At 46.5% G+C, this 22,870-nt stretch overlaps 5 protein-coding genes across 5 annotated transcripts; 1 reads left to right on the forward strand and 4 right to left on the reverse strand.

Annotated features, from left to right (window-relative positions):
* Positions 1-1,446: 1,446 nt before the first annotated feature.
* N7481_010352 (uncharacterized protein) lies at positions 1,447-1,647 on the reverse strand (the record flags this gene model as incomplete). The annotated part of the gene is made up of 1 exon (XM_057269571.1): positions 1,447-1,647. The coding sequence occupies one exon, from the start codon at positions 1,645-1,647 to the stop codon at positions 1,447-1,449; it is 201 nt and encodes a 66-aa protein (XP_057120248.1).
* A 42-nt stretch (positions 1,648-1,689) lies between these two features.
* N7481_010353 (uncharacterized protein) lies at positions 1,690-3,508 on the reverse strand (the record flags this gene model as incomplete). The annotated part of the gene is made up of 3 exons (XM_057269572.1): positions 1,690-2,124; positions 2,205-3,166; positions 3,253-3,508. 3 exons carry the CDS (start codon positions 3,506-3,508, stop codon positions 1,690-1,692), a joined length of 1,653 nt encoding a protein of 550 aa, XP_057120249.1.
* Positions 3,509-5,638: 2,130 nt separating this feature from the next.
* N7481_010354 (uncharacterized protein) lies at positions 5,639-6,167 on the reverse strand (the record flags this gene model as incomplete). Its single annotated transcript, XM_057269573.1, has 2 exons — positions 5,639-5,861; positions 6,001-6,167. 2 exons carry the CDS (start codon positions 6,165-6,167, stop codon positions 5,639-5,641), a joined length of 390 nt encoding a protein of 129 aa, XP_057120250.1.
* A 5,657-nt stretch (positions 6,168-11,824) lies between these two features.
* Positions 11,825-14,390, forward strand: N7481_010355 (Zn(II)2Cys6 transcription factor; the record flags this gene model as incomplete). Its single annotated transcript, XM_057269574.1, has 3 exons — positions 11,825-12,148; positions 12,213-12,904; positions 12,953-14,390. 3 exons carry the CDS (start codon positions 11,825-11,827, stop codon positions 14,388-14,390), a joined length of 2,454 nt encoding a protein of 817 aa, XP_057120251.1.
* Positions 14,391-17,194: 2,804 nt separating this feature from the next.
* On the reverse strand, positions 17,195-17,676 carry N7481_010356 (uncharacterized protein; the record flags this gene model as incomplete). The annotated part of the gene is made up of 2 exons (XM_057269575.1): positions 17,195-17,300; positions 17,372-17,676. 2 exons carry the CDS (start codon positions 17,674-17,676, stop codon positions 17,195-17,197), a joined length of 411 nt encoding a protein of 136 aa, XP_057120252.1.
* Positions 17,677-22,870: the final 5,194 nt, after the last annotated feature.

Below are 22,870 nucleotides of genomic sequence, written 5' to 3' on the forward strand. Positions count from 1 at the left end.
GGGTCTCGAGAACCCCACCTTGCTCCACATATTTGACGAGGGCCTTCAGATGGTGTGTCTTCAATCTATGGTGCCTTTTTCCCTCTGGATCTTGCCAGCAGTATTGTCCTTTGTGGCGACATGGAGGCCCGGGACATCGCATAACACGATACACATCGCGCCAGACGGAATATTGGCTGGAGACCTGCTCGGCGTCAATCTGAGCGTCTCGGTTAGCGAGAATCCGTGTAGTCACCGATGACTTTCCTCGCTTGTCCGTTCTAGAAGGAAGAGGTCCACTGTCGTCTATGTAGTTGATCGATATCTGTAGCCGGATCTTCTTGCCACGACAGAATAGATAGGCCCATGCTAGCAGCTGTTTCTCCACCGCTGTCCAATCAACACTAGTACCTTCAAAGTGTTTGTCAATGTTCCGTTGGGAGTTCACGGATAACACCATATTGGTATCATCTAGTCTCACTCGTCGGCCACGGGCTACCTTGCGTCGTAGAATATTACTAGCTTCCTCTTTTATCTGTTCCCAGTAGGATCTAGGTGGTTGAATAAGGTCATGTTTTGTATCCTTGACCACAACTCGATTGTTCAATTTAACCCTCCACTCAATCTGATAGTGGATACCGTCCGGAGATTGTTCATCCCATGCACTTCCATCTGCACGTTCAACCACAGGATCAAAACTATGCTGGCCGGATAGATGTTGATGCCAGGAAGGTGAACATTCACTAACTATATCCTCGGGATCGGGTGAAGGGCAGATTACTGATGGCGTCCATTCGCGGTCTGGGTGACCAGGGGTGGGGGCATACGAGGGAGTAGGTTCCCATAGAACAGGCAGTTCAGATCGGTAGGCATCATAATCATCATCATCATCATCGTTAAAAGGAATGTGAGTCATCCCCCGAAGGCAGTAGATGCCACTGAGGATTCTATTAACATGATTGTGTGTCAGCTTCCAACAAATGTGATCCAGGGCGTGAAGAAGAGAGGGCTGTGGCTGACAGGCTGATTATTATGATAAACGGGTTCATGGGTAGTCTGTAAGGACAGTAAGCAAGTAATGCAAGCCACTATTTGCAGGTCGGGTGCCGAGTAAGCCCCCCCAGACCGACTTGGACATAGGAGGAGAAGGGAAGTGACAGATCGCCAGATTCTCGAGGAACTCCCAAACTCTAGTGTTTGACTTGTTTGCATTTCCATGGAAAATTCTAGTTTCCTTGGATCGCCAGTACAGTTACGAGACGAGGCACCATATTTTAATGAAAGTAAATCACGGGTTTCGCTACACCAGTAAGAAAATAACTCTCTGCGCTGTTGATGTACCATTGACTGACAACGAGGCCATTGATCGGGATGTATTTGGTACCCTTTGCGGAGTGGAACCATTACCCGATGCGCAAAATTGCTTAACACCCTGTCTTTCTCTCACCATGCCACTTTTCAATCTGTTCAACAACCTGGGCATTTGCGCTCTCTAGGTTGAAGCTCTGTCGATGTGCGGTGTACGATGCCGAACCGAGGCTTGATTAAATTCGTGTTGTTTCCTAGCTTGTTTAACCACTCGATATTGGCTCGCGCCAATACAACTGACTCGGGATCCTTGAATAGAATCACATAGTCGGTTCTAGTGGTGCCAATTCCGGCGAGCATCGTGAGTGGCGATCGACTAGTGCCAAAAAGTCCTGACGAAGATTACCTAGTATGACATTGTCTGGCCGCTCCTGAAGGGGCCACTCTTCGGAGAATTTCTGGGAAGCCCGATCCGGTTATATGGGATTGAGCTGGCGGCTTAATATCGCTGGAGCTGCTCTCGAAGCTGGGTAGCCTCATATCATTGTCTGGTAAAATTAGCGCAACAGACGTGATTTCTTCGGTCTCTGGCGCTTCGGCTTTTTGCATGGGTGCAGGATTTTCCGTAAAGTCACTACGAACACAGGCGCATTCCAAATTTTCCAATGTAATTGCTTTTGTATCGGGTTGAACTGCATATGGCGGAACGTAGATGTTGGATGGACTCGCCTTGCAGGGTAGAAGAGTGACGGGTTTTTGGATCATCAGGAGCTGGAAAGCGTTCTGCTTTCTTTTTGCTGTCTCATCCCTAGCTTCCTTGGAAAGAGACAGGACGATCTGTGCGAGAGTTACCGATACCGTTCAAATTTCTCCAAACAAGCACAGAGGGCAACTGAGCAGGTTTCGCGGCTCCTTACCTGAATCCAGTGGTTCACATCAGGCTTACCTGCTTTACTACTTGTATGAAGCCGTTGCCACTGCGCTCTTTCTTTCAATTCAGAGCATCTGGGCAGTTGCACCTCCAATTCAATCTCACGTGTTTCCAACATTGGCCCGAGCAGACTCGGAGTTTGCGTATACGCGGGCCGTATTATGTCCTGATCTGAAGTGATTCGAATTCCGCTGCCAGGATATGTGCTTTGACATTCAATTCCTGCCAGTTTTTTGAACAGAAGCACTTTCCTTTTGCCTAATTGTGATATACGAGTTTCCCGTCCCGTTTCCCAGTACTGCATGTGCTGAGATACATAAACTTCAAGCCAGCAACATCTCAGGTCGATGAAAGGAGTCAGTTTCAGCCTTATTGGTATCCGCGAGCCAAGGCGGAAGCTTCTGCCGAAGATGCAAACATCATAGTGGAGCTGCTCGCGCCAGTCCTTAGAGATAATTATTGGCTCAGTAAGTTCTAGTGAGGTTTCTGAAGGTAATCGAAGAAGCGGGATGTCCTGTTGCGAACGCATTTTGGAACGGAATATTCCAGGGGATTCGACTTTGGCTTCGAGGTAGTAACGGATAGACATGAGGTCAGTGCTGATCGTTTCAGGAAGAGAGTCGTGCAAGAGAAACTCGAAGGGGTAGGTATGATTGCCAGCAGGTAAAATCGTATAGTGGCCTTTCAGATGACTATTATTGTTATGTCGGGGGCTTTCGCTATCAGCGCCTAAAAGCTCAGAATGATCTAAGTTACCTTGATTATACTTGGGCGGGGAGAATTGCTCGACCCACAATGCTGGAGCGCTGCTTTTGACAATTCGACCAGCCTCTTTAGCCGCTAAAGATTCGTCGAACAAGCTGTAATAGCTCCTATCCGGGAATGTCGCATGCCCGTCCTCGAAGAAGGTAATACCAGACGTGATGAGATCCTCTTTTTTGATACTCTCTAGGGAACGAATAGATCATGAGTTAGCCGCGTGAAAAAAAGGCTGTTGGTGCCGCCCTAGCGCCAAAGTCGGATAAAAGACGTACCCCCCAACGGGTGGATCCTAGCAAGACCATAAAAGAAGACGCAAATGCTCTTGATTTTGGTCGGTTGGGTGACTTTAAGATGAAGATAACCCCGAGAGACAACCGGCTTGTTCTTGGAATGGCGACCGGGGTTGCCGTCTTCTTGCAAATATATGACAGGCTCGAGCAGTATGAAGCAGAGTTGAATTCCTCCTCGAATACCCACAACATGCCTCGAGGAACGGCAGTTGCTAAATGGAGGGTCTAGAGACTCCATCACGGACTGCGACCAAATCAGACAGATTCCTATAATATCCGAAAACAGCCACCACTTCAGTTCTAGTAGAACAGGCGACTGATAGTTCTGGACCGAATATATCTCGTAGGTGACAATGATACTGTGGGCACTTTAGCTTTCACAGTGGTTAACAATTCCGCTATTTATGGTGTTACGAAATTTGATGGTACGTGTGCTGGACAGTTAATGATAAAATACTTCGTAACGACTTTCAGTCTTTCTCGGCCGTCGGTGCGGGATTAAAGAATACTCATTCCGAAGCCATAGATCGACGAGCCTCATTGGACCATCTCAAGGTGGCAAATTATTCGAGGTTCAAGCGATGTGTTCTCCGTCTCATCCACTAGGATTTCGAAAGGCCTGGGCCAAGCTTGCCCTATGGCACAGCGAAATATGACCGGGGGGCGATCCAAACTGTTGGACGGCAAAATCATCAGACAATCGGACGAATCTAACTCCCGGGCATCTTTCGAATTACGAAAGCCAAAAGATCCACCCATGTTCATTCTTACACCGAAAAACTAGACCAGGTTATTCGAAGAGAGTGGCCTAGAGTTATCGCTCCTATTTCTAGGAGTTTCGCCTTGCGCCACATTCAGCATGTGGGCATAGGGAACGCTAACTGTTTGCCATTTACCCATATCAACGCGAACTTCAGCCAGGGGCTGTGTAATTCAGTGCGGGGGACCTTGGCGAGACGTCAGCGGAGTAGTTAGGAGTCCCGTGATTTTGTGCACCGATTCAGGACCTACACCCATCAGGCGAATGCCTCACGGTATACCTGGATGCTGACGTCCGATGGCTGGCCGCTGAGAAGAGATACAACGCGGGTTGTCCGGCCGTTGAGTTCGATTCGCTTTTCTGCACCAGTGGCTAAGAGAACATTGATTAACTGACATTTTTGTGATGATGCGCTATGTCAGCTATTTCAAGGACAACAGATGGTCGTAGAGGCATCACATTGTGAAGAGCAAGGAGGGAAACGTATGGTTATCGGATACGGTCACTGTAGGAACCGAGAGACCCGACCGCGATAACTGCGTCGCGGATGCAGGTCTGGACCGGCTCTGGACCGGCCTAACATTTGGCTAGCAAAATTGAAAATTAACTACGTTGTTGCTATATACGACACAGGAAGCAAAGACTAGGGAGATCCTTGAGAGGCGACTGATAAAAATCTAAACTTCAGCGTTCATGACGCGTGGATTCAAACGCGCGATTGGTGACGGAAATACCGAGTAACCGGCCCAACGACGCTTGCGAGGGTCCACATGGGACCGGTTAGTAGCGACGAACTGAAGAAGTGGTAGAAGACCACTAGGACTTTTCGGGATCGGCTTATTCATCGTTAGCCCAATTCCTCTAGTACCTATTGGTATGATTCGGAATTATGGTGTCATCACACGCCATAATACGATTATATAGACCCTTGAAATCGCTCAACCGTTCTCAGAACCTTCAATCAATTATCTAATTCTATTGGGCATATTCGTTACTAGCCAGTACATCAATTCCTCATCCTGACAAGTAGAAATAGTCTTGTAGCATGTGTATGGTGGTCGTATTGCTGTGGATTTATGTGGGTCGCGATCCAGTGATCTAGTTACAGGACTAACCCTAATGCATGAATGGTGCGTATCAGGATGACAGGACAATACCATGAGTACAGGGGATCCAACATTTCTTGATGTATTCGTGGTATATCACGAATATTACCGTAATTGCAGTTACCGGCCTTATGAACCTATATTTGCCATGCCGCCCTGACCATGCGGAGCCTACCTAGTTTTTAGCTTAACGTCGATCGCACCAGTTTTGTGGAACCCAAGTGCTCCCCCCCCTTCTCTCCACCCCAGATTTTCCCTTTTTTTTTTTTTTTTTTTTTTTTCGTTTTCCTATCTACCTCGAAACCCATGAAACTGCTGCACTGGGAATATGGTATTTAAATATGCCTCAATCTTACTCGATAAATATGTAATTCAAATACATATGACAATGGTGGCATATTTCGGGTCAGGGCTAGTCTTCTATTCAGTTCAAGGGAAATGGCTATAAAAGTGAACGATAACCGGAACAAGCTCACATCGGACTCATTTTCGATCTTGCATTCTAGCTAGTATCCATATAGAAAGAATTGATTGCTGTGCGAGCAGATCGAAGACTGTCATTCAGGTTGCCGATTTCTTTCTTGATGAGGCTAAGACGGAACATCTCAATTGCTTCTGTGACCTCGCCATGTATACTCATCGTCGCACCGACTTGTCGAATATTTTCACAGCTTTTGTGAAATTTGCGGAAGCCCAGCACCACTGCACTTTGTTGCAGGGATTCACTATTGAAAATCAAAGAAACAAAGTCTCTTTTTGAACTACCCATAAGCACATCTCGTCAGAATGCCAGTTCACCTCTTTTAATTGCCTTAAGTTGTGCACTTCGACCAAGGCAGGTTTGCGTGGGGCATCAGCGCTTACAGGGCGATCTCCATATAGTCCACTTTCTCCTTTCCTCTTTCAATGAAACCATAGAGCGCGGTCGAGCTACTCTTTCGATCTTCTTCCTCATCCATCTCCAACAACTGGGAGAAGACTGTCATATCAAGTGCTCCCTTCAGCTTGATGTTGAGTTCATTTTTTTCCATGATCTTTTGGGAGGTAATTAGTTGATAAGGTAAACGCCAAATGAATGAGTAGGCTTGCCTTTGTAGCTCTGTGCTATGGAATGCTAGAGTATAGTATTCACAGTGCAGAAATCTCATGAGTTTTGGAAAGAAACCACAAAAACGGAAACCACAAAAAAAGAAACCACAAAAAAAGAAACCACAAAAAAAGAAACCACAAGCAGTCTTGGGGGTTTGGGTGGGGGTGGGGGGTTCCACAAGACTGGTGCGATCGAGGTAAAGCTAAACTCAAGCTAGGCTACGTATCGCCACGAGGACTTCATCGGCGCAGTGCCGGAAACTGCAGTTACGGTAATTTTGATGATCTACCAGAAAGACATTAAGAAAAATGTGGGATTTTCTTTGACCATATTGGGTTTAGCGCTAAGTGAGTGGGGCGCTAGAAAAGAAGACGTGAGTGTCAAGGGGTTGATCTGCTTTCGAATTTTACTGTATACTGATTCGGTCGTTAATTTATCTAAGAAGGCCTAGATGGTCCGTAACTATCGTGGTTAAGCCTTTGGAGTCGCGGGAGGCATACTTATCATTGTCGGCCACAGCATCCTTAACTTTGCGAGGGAGGGTTGAAATGACAGATGATGACGTAAATAGGGTGTTTCGAAATAAGTTCTTATTCGATAGATAGTTTCCTCTGAAATGTTATACTTCGGGATCATGCTGAGGTTTTATTTTACCAGAGCGCTTATTCGGTTCTCGGCCATGTTCTACATCCATCAATCAAACAAAAGATCGTCCTTTTTGCAGATTCCTTGTGACGCCATAACGAGGATCATCTTATAAGAAGGCGAGCAATTCTCTGTGGTTGGATATCATACCCGACATGTCTTAACGAAAAATGCCATTCGGACCAATGGAATGTGGCGTCAGTATTTTAGACTATTGAGATCTCATAGTTCATGTGATTGGTCGGACAAAAGAGCCGTGCATTTTGTATCTCGGGACAAACAACTTCGTAGGCTCTCGGCCTTTAGTTCCACCAATACTCAGCTTTTTGAGGACAAATCGCTTGAAATACTTTCAAAACATAGTTAAATGTTACCTATTGCTTCGATTTGTCATTCAATATCTATGGTAACCGCGTTTATCTTCAAATCAAAAACCCCAGGAGGTCATTTGCCGTTTGAACTCCCGGTCGCACAGCTGGTGCAGATCTTATTAACATCAGTGGTGGCTGTCTATCCCGAATTTTTTGTTTATTCTGACGGGTTAGGAATCCATTTTACATTAATAAATAACAGTTAATTTTATCCCTTCTCCAATATTTGCTGGATGAAGCACAGTCCAACATATTATATGACACACATGGAACGTCATCTTTCCGAAATGTACTGCAAATGCGAAACAAAGCTCGAGATAACATCTTCTAAACGGGACTGCGACCTTCGCATATTAGTTGCTCATAACAACATGCTACAGAGCCTGGCACAAGCTTTTGTCCTCCAACAGGATGGACCTAAAATCCCCTTGAAGTTCGAACCGGAGTCGGCCTGTTCGGAGCCCATTGATTATCTATCGCCATTGCTATGTTCGGATTTGTCTAATGAAAGGAAACTGCGGTCATATGAAGAGGACGAAACACATCCAGACTGCCCAATTATTCAACGACATACCAAGGAATATCAAGCAACAACTTCTGCCAGTACGTAATTCCTGCAGTCCGTTAGTCACAATGCAACGGCTCTGAGTACTGACAGAAGGTACATTTCCGGCTAGCCTTTCTATAGTTTACCTCATAGTTTGTCCCTATGTGAAAGCAAATATCTGCCTGGGTGGCTTTCGAACGGCATGGCTCTTCTGTCTGCACAATAAGCTGGAGGTACGCCGCGTTCGGAAAGTGGCACTATGCCAGCGGCAGCGAAGCTAAGCTATGGCCAATTGGGGTGGGGAGCATGCGAAGCATTCAGCTATCTACGAGGGAGCGTCGGTCCAAATTGCTTCTTAAAAGCCTGAACTAAAGAAGCTATTAGATAGTTGTTACCGGCGAGGAAGGTAAAATCAGTGTCATCGGCCTGAGGCACAGTTGAGCATCAAATGATTTCCTCTATTTCGGAGCAAAATCCTTTAGCGCTACTGAATCCTGTGATTTGAGATTGGTCTCGGTTGTTTCAATGAAATGTGTTTCCTTTTTTCTGCTGGAAATCTCTGAACAGGAACGCTAAACCTGCCGCTAATCTTTGAAGAAGCTACATTTGACCCTGCCAAGCCCGACTACGTCATTTTTTTTTAATTCTCATCAGTAACAATGTGCCACCAAGATGTGGATAAATCCTACCGACGTCTTTTTCATCCGTTGTGTGGTAGAGCCTAAGCCCGGGGTTCGCACCTAACTGGTACCGTCGACCTTGACTGATAGGTTCGGATCTGGCCCCAACCAATCCGAGAGTGATTTACATGTGCTACTTGGATCTGCTAAGCACACAAATGGCTGTCGTTTGCCCGCATATCCCAACCAGTTGAATGAAGCCTCTGTAAATGTCCCCAACTTCCGTTGGATAATGCAAATCATGCTAAAACACCTTCTGACCTAGGCTACGTATTGTTCGCATCCGACGTTCTCAGCGTTTCGGGGTGGCTCAGCAGCTATGAAGCCTTTATCAAATTTAAGCTCACGGCCTGTCTGGATTGAATTTCTAACTTTCCCAACTTCTTTGTCAATTGATCATGATTCCACACAACGAAATTTTGATGAGGTAATGCAACTATATCTTAGGATTAAAGAATCCCCTTCCTATATAAAGATTGTTGTTGCCGGTCGGGAGCTGTAGGCATTATTCGATTAGTTACATAACGTACCGCATCTGCCTCAGGATACCACCATGATGGCGGAGATGCTGCACAATCTCCCTCTATTCTTCGAGCTTCTCAGAGACTATGTCAACTCTCCACTTTTAACCTTAGGATGCTTTTTTGGAGGGCTAACTATATCAATAGCTGGACCTCAATGACCTTGCGGTACTGGCTCGGACATGCCGTGAATGGAAAAATTTAGTCATCCCGCATCTATATGACACTATCCAGTTTCATAGCCCAGGATGCTTTGGGGAAAATGACCAACTTCAGCTGAAACTGGATACCTTCGGAGATCCACGCTGTACCAACCTTCAGTATACTCAGCGGGTATTAGTCACAGGGTCCTGGTACGATATCTACCATGAGATCGACTCGAATCTGGGCTCCCAAAGTCTACTTTCACCAGCCGCGAGAATGTTAAGCAATATCATCGCTTCATGCGTTATACGAATGACTAATATAAAGGAATTTATGTACAAGACCCTTAGTTATAATTTTGTACCCATCGCACGATCCATTGTTATCCTACAGTGTGAATACCACTAACTCTGTTGAACAGCTGGGACCTAGCAGTTTCCCCGACTCAACATCTCGTCACCATCCTGATTTTCACATCGACGCTACAGAGCTTGCAGCTGCGGCTAGGTACTGACAGCACGCCCTCACCTTACTTCCACCCACCGATAAAGTTTTGGCCTCCGATAAATGTCAGGGCATTGGTCCTCATCCAGATCGATGATGAGTCGGTCCTACGATCCATAGGGTCGGTTCTTCGAACTGCCACTCGCCTGAGAGAATTGACCATGTGGGCTGATGGCGATTACATGCTACGTTTCAGTCAAGTCTGTAACTCTTGGTGTGGCCAAGTACCATTCAAGCTAACAGCCCTGGACCTCAGGGGATTTGTGGACTTGGGACGGCCGTCATGTGCGCTCTGGAGCCTGCTTTCGCCGGTTGATTTGAAAATTTTGACCTTGAATACCAGTTTGAATGTCGATTCTCTCGATTTTTCATCATTCTGGGAGACTTCAGTTGCCGCTGATCTTCGACCGAGAACATTATCTACGAACCTCGTCATGAATGGGTTAGAGGGCTTCATACAATCATTTAGTGGTTTAGAAGCCTTCAGTATCACATCACCGAATACTGCGTGTGTGCCAGAGCGTCTAGATCTTCTCCTAGATGCTTTAGTGAAACTACATTCGGCGACGCTCAAGGTCCTCTCAATCGATCCAAAAGGAGCACTTGTCAATCACCTGTTGGACGATGCATCGCTGAATCAAATTTCGAAGCACTTTCCTAAAATGGAAGAATTGCGATTTGGAATATTTGAAGCTATTTCAGTAAGAAACTGTTTATGATAAACCCCTTTTCAGACTTTGCTGATCGCTCCTTAGGTGCATGCTATCCAAACAGTACTGAAATTTCCCAATATCCAACTGCTCTATATCACCTTAAGCAGAGGTTCCACAGAGTGGATCCTTGTTGGCCAGGAACAGTACCTGTCACAAATGTTGCAAGTTGGAATGGCTCAGAAGCTGAAGTATTTTATTTTTGATGATGGTCCTTTGTTTAAAGTTATTCGGAAACCGCTCCGAATAATGAAAGAAAGACTACCACTTGGTATGATTAAAGATACTTTCCTTCTTGGAGACATGGTATTTGGGTGGAATAGAGGAGAACATTAGATATTCAAAATCAGGTTGAGTATCTATTGGATATTAAGTATATTTGCTATACTAAATATCATACTGGTCACAAGGTAGAAAGTAATAACACCGTTTTATTGTACTGCTCCCGGCTGCATCATATGCAATATGCTCATTTGAATTCTCAATTAATATCCAAGACATCAGGGTACGATTAAAGGGGCCTGAGACTAATGCAGGGCACGTTTCCAACTCTAGAGCAGCCCCTTTCCACCTCAATGGTTTTTCTGTTTGCGCGATTGTTGGTTGTTTCAGACAGAATTAATCAATTACTCCATTCAAACGTACATGTTTTCATCTGTAAGCAAACACACTAGCCTTTTTTGGGTCAATTTGGCTCTCAAGCCTTTACTAGGTCAGTCGCTGCGGCAATTTGTTTGATGGTGCTCCATGATAGCACCATGATCCGAGTTTGTAATCGCGACGGAGTTGTTATAATAGTGCTTCGTTCGGACTTGCAATATCCATGTCGGCAGCCTAAACTGACTCGAAATTTGTAGGAGAAGCATTATTCATGCTGCACTGCATCAGCCACTTCACTAGGCAGTAGCATGGTGAGCTACTGCAGGTACAAATCGCCGGTGCCTTCATAGCTTGAATAATTATCACACTTGTACAGTACCCCAATCCACGGCTTCAACTCAAAGCAAGGGGTCAGCCTAAGTGAAGCCATTCATCCATACTATACTTAGGGTAACAACTATTTCTTCGTAAAGGCGCTTTGAGATTTATTTCCGGGGGTGCTGCTTTGTTCCTGATCCGCACTCGTATCTCATCCATTCTCTCCCAGTGTTGGTGAGGTACATTATCATCAGCGAACAGCACTGTTGATAAACCCAGGCTTCGCATTGTTGCAACCTGTAGAGTCACTCCTCACTCTGCGGGCATATGATGACACGCATACTGAGAGATCCTGATAAAGGTTGACCCTCATTGGCTCGGTGGATAAATCTGCTGATGTAATCGTACCGTATTAGATACCATGACGTAACGGGGGCAAGAGTAACCGCACCTTCAAATACAGCGGCGCATGTCATGCTTTTATTGTCTTTAGCAGTACCTGTGGTTTTATGCTCTCGACCAAACCGACTTCTGTACCCGAGATTGACGACTTTAAATATGAACTACCGTGTGGAGATGCCGTATAAGCTTCCTATTCCACGGTTACGACGCGAAAGACGGGAAAGCAGTGGGCGACGAACCAGCCAGGCTTGCGACTCTTGTCGACAACGAAAAATCAAATGTGATGGCAACCGGCCTACCTGCTCTTTTTGTCATGCCCAGGGCTTAAACACCTGTTTTTATTCGGATGCCAAAGCTGTCCGACAGCGAAAAGACCTAGAATTGATGAAAAGGAAGATTGAGAACTACGAGGAGATGTTTCGAAATATTTTAGGAGAACTCGAGGTATCAACCGCTGACAAAGTTGCAAAGGCGCTCAAGGTATGTATTTTCCCTTAAATCGGCGATGTTGGAATCTTGAAGAAACTAACGAAAGCATCTACAGAGCCCGTGTGGTGTGAACTCGGAAGAGCATCAGAACAGGCCGTCTAGTACCTCGTCTTCGTCCTCGATCGGCTCTTTGGACGCAATGGATGTTGTGAAGGAAGACCTTAATCGGAGCGAAAAAAGCAGGGCGACTGGGCACATGGGGAAGAATTCAGAAGTTACGTGGATGCAGCGCTTAGACTCAGAAGCTACGAAGCACAGTGACAAAGAAGCCCCTCGAAATATGACACCACGGCACCAGCTTCCAATTGACGATTCAATTGCATCAATGAACTACAACCTCGATTATCAAACTATCTCAAATTTGAAGGTAACCAATGCTTTCATCTTGCCACCAAAATCACTAGCGGATCAATTATTCCAAATTTATCTGACGAAAGTTGACATTTCTTTCCCATTCATTCGACGGGACCTCTTTATTTCTCAGTACGACCGCTGCTACTCCGGGGGCCTTATAAATCCCGGCAGAAAATGGTTGGCCATTTTCAATATGATCTTCGCCATCGGGTGCGCTATTTGTCGACTTTCTGAACAGAACCTACAGCAGGAGGCAGATGAGAATCTCTTTTTGGCACGGGCTAAATCTCTGAGCCTTTCAGAGAGCGTTATCTACGATCATGATGATCTACAGCAAGTACAGGCCGAAGCCCTGTTGGCGTTCTACTTCCTAGTCGTATCACAGATAAATCGGTATGACGAGTCCTTTCTATATTGCTCTGGATTTTAACACTATCTCAGATCATGGAAAATAATTGGCATTGCGGTACGCTCGGGTATCGCGCTAGGGCTCAATCTTCAGCAAAAGACAGGTGAGCATGATTTGAAATCAGACGAAGCTCGGAAGCTACTGTGGTGGTCGATTTTCTGCCTGGAGAATGTTCTTTCTGTCATGACCGGGAGAATTTCCTGCCTCGGAAGTGCTTTCTGCTCCACACATCCGCCACTTCTCGGGCCTGTTCTGGAGTCCGCAAGACCGGACATCCACCCATCAACCAACACACCCCAATGGACCATAGTGTTGGGAAAGAGGGAGATGGCTTTCCAGAGAAACCTTTTACGGTCTCTGACTCCCAGTCAGCCCCTCTACCTTTTCTATATGGTAGACCTGTCTTTGATCGCCCATACCATCACTAATGAAGTATATGCGATCGACAGTACCCGGGCCGGCCGAGCGCGAGTGGAAAGCCGTATAGAATTTTATAGCAAGCAGATGGATTACTGGATATCGACTTTGCATCCTTCGTTCAGTTTCCAAGACAGCCAAGGCAATTTACAACTGAGAATCAGCTCGCCCTTTCAAATTTCTCTCGCCTTGAATTACTACAGCGCCCGCATCGTGCTTAATCGACCTTGCCTCAACAGCCATGTATTTGGAAAGAAAAGCGGCTCACAGCCTTTTCGTTCCCGATTTGCCAATACCACCGCCCTTAACTGTCTCCGTGCGTCCTTGGCTGTCATGGCACTACTACCAGATCAACCAGACTTGGTTTGGTGTTATGAAGTCCTGCAGTGGTGGGATCTATTACATTTTCTTACTCAGGCAACTGTAGTATTACTTCTCGATATTTCAATTGGTCCAATACCGACGAGGTCAGGTGAAAGGACGGTTTCTGTTGAATCGTCAGACCTGGTTTGGACGAGGACGAAGAAAGGTCTTTCTTGGCTGCATTGTCTGGGAAGGACTTCAGAGGCTGCTCGACGCGCATTCCAGTTCTTCAGCAGCTGTATTGGTCGCTTAGCTCCAGCGAATGATCTCGACCTGAGCGGCATCCCTTCGACGTTTGGATCCTTCCCAACCTCCCGCGATCCGAGCCTTCCATGGCTTCGAGACTCTCCGGAAAAGAATGCAATGGCGCCTCGGCAAAAGTCACAACCCTTGAATGATCAGGAGTTTTTAAAGTGGATGGATTCACGCAATTTGTCTATGTCTGGCAATATACACGACGACACACGATCCCAGGGTTCAGAAGAGACTATGTCTTCTTTGAGTATAATATCAAGTACCTCAGCAGTGCTCGACGCTGACACAGATATGTCGGAGCTCATCTCAAACTCTGATACCAATGTCGACGATTTGCTGATGTCCATGGTGGGCTCTAATGCGTCCTGGACCGTGAGTTCCGGCAGCCTTGAGTCTCTGGAACAATTGCATACATCAGAAACATATCTACAGTAGCCAGTGCTATCATGAAGATGACGGCGCTGACTGCGCGTCTATCATCCTTTTCCCCCAAGTGATACAAAAGTTCCTGCATTGAATGAACCGCCACCGTATTTAAGAACCTAAATCTCGCCATTCGCGGCTTTTTACCACCGTAGCAGATCTATGTCAATTTGCTTTTGTTACACACACACACAATTCATTAACGCCCGGCGGCTGAACCGAAAGGGCAACTATCACTAATCTACCAGTACATGCATGTTTGGGTATACGCCGTGTCTGCTTGGAGCCCATACAGGCTTTTGTTACACACACACACACACACAATTCATTTACGCCCGGCGGCTGAACCGAGAGGGCAACTATCACTGATCTAAATGTACATGCCTTAGCTAATGCTGTGCCTCTTTGGAGCCCACACAAGATTCCTTTCACTATATGTCATCTCAGATGTCAATATCTTAGCGGGTCCTTGTGGGTTAGTGTTCGGTTAGTAGACTTGCTTGAAGGCGCTTCTCCAAGTGTTCAACATCCTATCCTCGGCAGTTGAAGCGCGTCTACCGTCTCTGGTACAAGGTAGTTGGTGGGGGTTAGGTTGGGGTAGGGTTAATCTGTGTTGGTCGACACGGTTAAGCTGCGTCGAGTCGGCCCGTGGCGATTGCGAATCGTAATGTGGCTCGCACTGCTTCCAAATTTGGCTTCCAGTTCTGGCCATCCAAAGGCGATTTTCCACCAAGGAAAAAGGATGTGTTGCATCGGTGAGTGTGGGTACATTGCAGCATCTCCGTTCGGTGTGTGGTCCACCTCTGACATCGAAAGAGGAAGTGGTCCACGGACTCTCTTGCTTGTCCACATGCACACTGATCCGTCTCCGCGACGTTGATTCGATAGATGTATCCATTAAGTCTAGCCATCCCAGCCCGGAGTTGGGCCAGCACGCTCGCTTCTTTCCACGATAATCGATTATACAACTGCCGGGTATGTTTTCCTGGGAGTGCTGCATCCACTCGTTTGGAGTGTTTCCCTACATGCTCTGGCAGACAACTTTTGGGGACTGCTTGGGATCGTGAGATGTTCAGTGTTGTCGACTTCATCCGGGGGACCTGCGCTTGCGGGGTAGCATCCTCTTGTGTGGCGGCCCGAGCCTGCTCTTTTGCTAGGCCTAGAAGTATACCTTCGCTGGTCGGGACCCAACAGATGCTGATGCGGTTCTCATGCTTCCGTAATCTTTTGATCAGCTTGTATGTTTGCAAGATGTTTTCCTGGCCCGATTGTTGTCGAGGATTCTTCAGCGTGAGTGCCGCCGCTTTGTTGCTCGTGAGCAGCGTGACCCTGCACCGTTTCAGTCCCCGTAGCGTGCCCAGTGCGTATGCCATTGCTGCCAATTCGGCAGAGTATGGGTTCTGCTCAGTTCTGGCACCCAGTGTGACGGAGAAAATTTTGAGCCTCGATTTTCGATATCGAGGTGGCTGCTTCTCAATCGCCACGCCAAATCCTACCATTTCATTCCGCGCCAAACTGCTGACCACGATTCGCATAACTCCGCCCGCTTCGGTCTGTGTCTCCGGTACATCATGACTATTGCTCCGCACGCGTTCCTCCCATGGTGCCAATATAAATGGATTGATGGTCTCCAGTGTTTCCATAGTGATGCTTTTCAGCGCGTCTGCGACCTGATACAATGGCGAACGGTGGTATCTTCTGAATTTCTTGATCTGAGCAGTACTCCTGCGGAGGGGATTGGTTGATGGTAGAGTGTGCATGTCTGTCCACATCTTCGCAGCTCGTCTCCAGAGCCGGTGTTGCACCGTGGCGATGTGAGCCTCCACTTCCGCTACGCTGGTCGCAACTGTGAGGAATGTCCCGACAATCGCTTGCGCTCCTATCCTCTGCACTCTATTGATCGGCCCGATGTTCTTATTCTTGAATGCGTGCATCCAGACATTGGAGGCATAGTTCACCACCGGGGCTAAGAGACATAAGTAGCTTCGGCAGGCCTACTTGCATAGACCACTACCCCAGTTTTTCACCCAATAAACGAGGCTTCTGGAATTTTGAGGTGGAAAAAGCCTCTCACCCTGGGTGTCTCTCAGTTTGCTCCTTAAGCATACATCACGGGCCAATCAACTAGGACGACACCGCTTCAATCAGACCTAGCTGATATCAGGTCCTAGCCTGCATTGGGATACATATCCGCTGCCCGTGGATCCAGAAAAGATAGTCATATACGACCTTTCCGATTGGCGAGAACGCCTTGGTAGCTTCTTTCATGTTGTCTTTGAAAACAGTCGAAGTGGTCTCGTTGACTCCCTGGCAGATAATTGCAGGGCCCTAAAAATCCAAAACTCAGGATGAGTTGACGGCGGCCCCTTCCTTGTTTAGATAGCTCACCATCGTTCCACTCACTCATTTTCGTGTCTGCTTCCATGCTGTAAGCCAACAGTCAGCAGTTCGTAACAGGTGGAATGTCTAATATCATAGGTCGTAATCTCCTGAGAGCCCAATTCTTTCGCATACCCTCCACTTGAGTATTTGGGATCATGTCATAATGCCTCCATATCTCCATTATTTAGTGTCTATCTCAGACAAGAAGTCTCGCTTAAGATAAATGTATGATTTATACCAATTCAAAGAGCCTATATTGGATGAGTCAAATTGACTGTGCCTGGTTTGATTTTGCGACATTATATCAGCGGCATCATAGACAAGAAGACTTAATTTAAAGTAAAGCGATTGTATATTTTCGTCTGCTATCCTCGTTCTAGTATTTGACCTGGGCCCCTCACCAACTATTTATATTGTTTCCTTGGAATATCCTCCTAATTGAAAGTACCACCTCGAGCAACAACTGATGAATCCACCTCTCTTCCAAGATCCCGAGCAAGATACCAAGAGTTGGTGACAGAATTCTCAAGGAGCAACAACCTAACATAAGCTTAGACATTAGTTTGACAATTATGTTAACTATGGTATTAATAGAACTGACCTTAAAGGACTTGAAAGTCGGGTGGCTTATGAACTGCGCGGCCATCACACAATCACCATTTGTGGGCATGCCATAAGAGTCGCCCTGGCAGTCAAGGCGATCATAGACGTAGATATTCCAGCCACCACCCTTTCCATTGAAAGAAAGGATGTCACTGTTTTGGTTCGTACAACCCTGGGGGTCACTGGTGATCAAGGAGACGTCCAATCGACCATCGCAGTGCGCGCCCTCATACAGATTAAGCTCATAATCTCCCAGAGCAGCAGCAGAAGAGGCTGCGAAGAGGATAGAGAAAAGAGTAGCCGAGACACGCATAATGAAAGATAATTGAGGAGGTGCGGAGGATAGCGAATGCTTGATATTTTTGGAAAGGTTGGGTTCAGACGGAAGTATTTATATCTTTCCTCCACAGTGAGTCTGTGTAGGTGGTCGGAAAGAGCGCTACAAAAGGAAAGGATGACCGGAAATTTGGCCCCTAGACCCCCTCGAAGGAATTGACTTAGGCAAGAAATGTAACTCTCCAGATGGGTACTCCGTAAGTGGGTCAGGATACAATAATCCAAGGTACGTATGTAAAGAAGTTATAGTTAGTTCTTTGGCCAACGGAAAAGCGTCTCGCACCAGAAGCGGAGCATTTTACTTTTTAGCACCCTAATCATTATCAGGTTTGTTGCCTCGTATAGCGCCTCCGAGCAGCTCGATATCGTATGCGGGAACATCAGCTGTATAGCACGAAAAACAAAGCTACAAATGTGCATCCCAGGCTGTAGAGTGAATGTATGCTTAGGTGGAATTCACCAGCGCATTATACTTAATTTCTGCTGTCACAAAGGACGACATTGCACATGTTTATCATGTTTTTGGGATCGTTGTGCTAAGATACTTCCCAAAATAACGCATATCTGGAATGAGACCCTTAACTCGTCACATAGAAACATGGGGGCTGAAAAAAAGAGGATCCCTATACCCGCCAAGATTTGTCCTTGCCCAATGCAGTTGGCAGCGCGAGGTTAGTGTCACTTTTAGCCCCCAATTCTGCACTCAATTACCTCAGAGTAAGACATGATTCTTGGCTAAATGGTCACCCCATCAAAACTCTAAAATTTGTGTAATGCGTTTGTTGCATAGTCTCCAAACTTGGGCGTTATTCAGTATGCCAAGATTCAGGCAAGGGTTTAACCAAAGATTAGTACTCAAGCTCTAGGTAAATCTTCAAGTGGGCCTTGCCAAGACCTGAGATAATCGAAGAAAACAAATCGTGCTGTGCGAAGGGAAAACTATATGCGGTACCAGCGAAGCAGTAACTATCTCCAGGTTTGATTCTTACCTCGTGAGGGTTAGTCGTAATCTTCAGGTTTGGTGGAAAAGTGGACGAGCAGAAGTGTCTGTCCCTAACAACGCCTTTCAACGATCGGCTTCAACAACTTTCACGGTGAATGCCCTCAAATGCTTTCGTCCGCACTCCTCTCGATGACTGCCTGGAAATGGTACTGTAAACATTTTTGTATGATCTCGCTTTGAGTAATTTATTCGACCAAAATTTTAGTCAGCTAATATTAATCTGATAAAGAGAGAATAGCTTACCTTTCCTATTCCCCGTCTGTGCTACGGAACGCGCTTCTGTATGCTCTAAATTTGGTAGTTAGACGACACGCTGTCATTCGCCAATATACAGTACAGTAAGATCAAGCGGGAGAACAAGGATGCTGTACAAGATGAGACTGTACAGATCAGGAAGCAAGCTGCGGCATCGGAATTAGCTCCAAGATGTCTCTACAGAAAATCAAGTTGATTTACAATCAGCTCGGCTCCATGTTGTATACATAGCCTCATATTTCCCTCAAAACTAGTAACACGATTCATACCTCTAAAAGACAGAAGTCCATTCTATTGAGTCAGATTGCTATTCTGAGCAGTCTTCTCCACGTGGCAGACTAAAGGTGTTAGAGCATTCGAGTCATTCACGGCACCGATTGGCCCATTATTTCTTAGCATATATCATTAGTATCCATAGCATCCAATAATAGCATTAGTATTGATGATCACAGGCCCCCGAAAGCCAGGGTGAGATATTAACCATTATTTTATTCAAGCCTTATGCGTCTGTAGGCATTCATGGCTCTAGCGGGCTTCTATCTCTTTGCAGAGGAATCCAGTTTCACAAATCCACTTAGGTCCCGGGAAGTCGATGTAGGTATTGCTGACGGGCTATCCAATTACGGTAGGTGGAATGGTTTTAGGCTCAGGCTCCCAGGAGCTCATAGCCAAATTTGGACCAATCATTGCTACGGAGGCTTTGTGGAGAATTTCGATTAATTATAGCACCTATTGGCTCATTATTCCTCTGCTCTATTGGTGGTATCCAATGGTCGCATCAATATTTACGATCCACAGACTCCTGGGAGCCACGGCCAATTATTAACCAATAATCAAGACGACTTGGGAGCATGTGGGCCATTGATGGCACTAATTAGCTTATATTCCGAGTAGTAGTACCCACCCGCATCCGCTTCGTTCCCAGGAGATTGATGTGGGTAATGCCTTGGCAAAGACGCGGCTGACCGCAGAGATTTGTTCTTCAAAAACGTAATCGAACTAATCACTGGCTCTCTGTACAAGAAACTCTGTTGTAAGATGGTACTGTGCGAATCAGTCCCGTGCCGTACCATAGCTTGTATTGATATTGTGTAGGTGTGATAAGCTTTCTCCGACATGCGAAGTAGGCAACGAATAACCCTGCGGTCTGCCTGCCTTTAGTGATTTGCTGTTACGGTGACTAACGGGCTCATCGCCGGTGAGTGAAATGAAATGACATGATCTCGCCTCGCCCGTCGCAATAAAGGGCGGACTGATGGTGGTGAATGTTGATAACTGTCATCGATTCTGCTCTGTGACATTCTCATGACTGTTTATACGATGCGAACAGCCAGAAGATGTTTCTCATGTTTCGGATCACGTCGCAAAATTCAGTGCCTCTGAGAGCCGCTCTGAATCAGTGATGAAATGTTGAGCCACTTATTATTGAAGAGTAGTTTGAGCTTGAGCCCTCACAATTCACAATGATTATCTCATTAACGCAGACTGAATGCCTAGCCGAATTGCTATAAATACCCGGTCCCTCGCCAGCAGAACAGTCATTCGCAAGCACTCCTTTATGATCCTGGGTGAAAGAATGTCGAATGTGATTCGTCTCCGCGGCTACTCTTTGGTCTGGATTGACCTCCAAACCATGTCATGGAATGGACTGACCTTTCATGTCGCAATAGCCTAACATTTCTTGATAATAAAGTCGTCGAACAGTAAGTGTAGCTGCCCAGCCAATTAGAGTCATGCTAACTCGGAAGATGCTAAATATCAGCCCACCTCCGATATGCCTCGAAGAACCCATTGAACGAACCTTTCAGGATCTGGAATGGTCCAAACTGCGAGCAAGGTGAGTTACAAGTTGCCTTCACAAGCTACCTACTAACGATTGATGATAAATAGATGCCATCCTTTATAAGGTCCCCTGCAGCAGGCAGCAATAACTGACAACGTAAGTTTAGAGTCCGCAGCAATTCTCAAGGCAGATATCAGGTGCTGAAGATCCTCTATATAGGATGGCGAACTTTCTATCGCGAGTCGCTCAATGTCTTGTAAGTCACGCTTGTGCTTTGGCCCTGCCCATTCCCAATGCCCGCTACTGCATCTCAATTTCCGCACAATTGCTATCTGTTCGTGGCTCTCTGTCCCTCAGCAAAGATCACTGATGATTATTTTTCGTCATAGGGCGAGCTTCAATCTTACACTCGACCTGACAGAGCTATGCTCCCCTCGTCTTCGAAACTAATTCAACTTCCACAGCCTGGTTGGCCAAGCCACCGAATCTAACTACGCTTGCGTCTTTGTTGTTTCTGAAGACGCGGTTGACAAAGCCACTTCGCCTGGCGCGTTTAGCGGGCCCAATTCATAAAGGCTCGATGCCCTCCAGTTGGCCATATGGTAGAGTTCCAACCTACTATCACCTTTTCCGGATTCCTGTCCGATCAAATGTTAACTGTCACTACATTAGAAATCTTTCGTATCCTGACAGGCATGGCCAAGTCCCATACTAGGCCGACTGAGTGATCGCAGCCTTCGGCAACAACAAAGGGAAATGTAGCATCGACAACCACGGAGAAATACCACGGAGAAATACCACGGATTTTCCAAGAATAACATCAACCAGTAATGAATCAAGCTTTTAGCCACAGTCTGAAGGATATCTTCGTCAAGCCCTTGTTGCAGCTGAGCAAGTGACGAGGCAGACCGCAGCGCTCGATCTACCCCAAATCTCTCGCCACAAGAGCAATCGTTTCAGGTCAGTTCCTACTCTACCCGGGACAAACCACCACGATTCTCTCCTTCAACGGGACTTTGTCCTGACATGATTGAGTATTATCTGTTACCGGAACAGCAAAGACGAAACAGCTATGCATTGGCATGTAATGCCATCATCCATTTCCAGCGATGCGGAGGGATCCTGGCCCTCATGCACGTGTAATCGAGCTGAGCCCACTACACCTTTGGCTGGCCTTTGCTGATACTAGACGACATTGACGGCAAGTCTGTACCATGGGTCATCAGAAATCAAACTCACACGGAGAGGCAATGGAACACAGCCCTTGGTCCGGCCGTTCCCATGAGTCCGGTCGGGGTGCTCTTCGCGGCTTGTATTAGGGAACTTGTATAGGCCGCGAGCAAGGTAATTTGCGAACGACCACCTTGCGCCAGCTGCTGATAACCGGTGCTAGATCGAATGTATCCTACAGCAAATTGCTTTGGCTGTGTCCCAATGCAGACGGCGATTCAAAGCTGGTCAGTACGTTCTCGTCAGCAACGACCACCTTGCACCAGCTGCTGATAATCGGTGCTAGATCGTATGCTGTCTCCTCTATGTCATCACAACGCCATGAATTCATCAGCAAAAGCAGCCTCGTAAAGTGCGGCCAGTCGGGTGCCGCGACGGTAACAGCTGCTCAATTAATACTCAAAATATGCCAGGTAGGTTTGTGATAACTCGTGGATAAGACGTATTTGCTGTCTTCGAAAGTAGCCGTCATGTTTCTGTCAGTTCGGCAAGTCACATTTGCCCGACGCGAGATGCTGCGACGCGTCAGTGCACGGCCTCGTCGCCGTGGCACACGTCCGAATGCCGCCGGATGCTGCCTTGGGTCGGCATGCGCAAGTGACTACAGGAAAGTGTGTTCATTATAATCACGAAGTGGCCAAGAGGTAAAAATCAACCTTAGAAAACACGAAATCACCCGGAAAATCAAATAGGTTTTGATCCGCCTTTCTGATTAAGGGCTGTCTTTCTGATGAAGGTCATCTGAATGTATCCCGCAGGAATCGAAACCGGGCCGTTCTTAAAAAGCCAATGCAGTAAATTCCATTAGACCACACAGGGAGAGGTGCCACCGCACGAATTTTGCTTAATGATAGCCACGATTTTCCAAATACTCATATCCGCCGTTCTTCCGGGCACATA

Source organism: Penicillium waksmanii (assembly GCF_028829765.1).
Source record: "Penicillium waksmanii strain IBT 27052 chromosome Unknown utg000008l:1.0-5622682.0:1.0-5626561.0, whole genome shotgun sequence".
Lineage (NCBI taxonomy): Eukaryota > Fungi > Ascomycota > Eurotiomycetes > Eurotiales > Aspergillaceae > Penicillium > Penicillium waksmanii.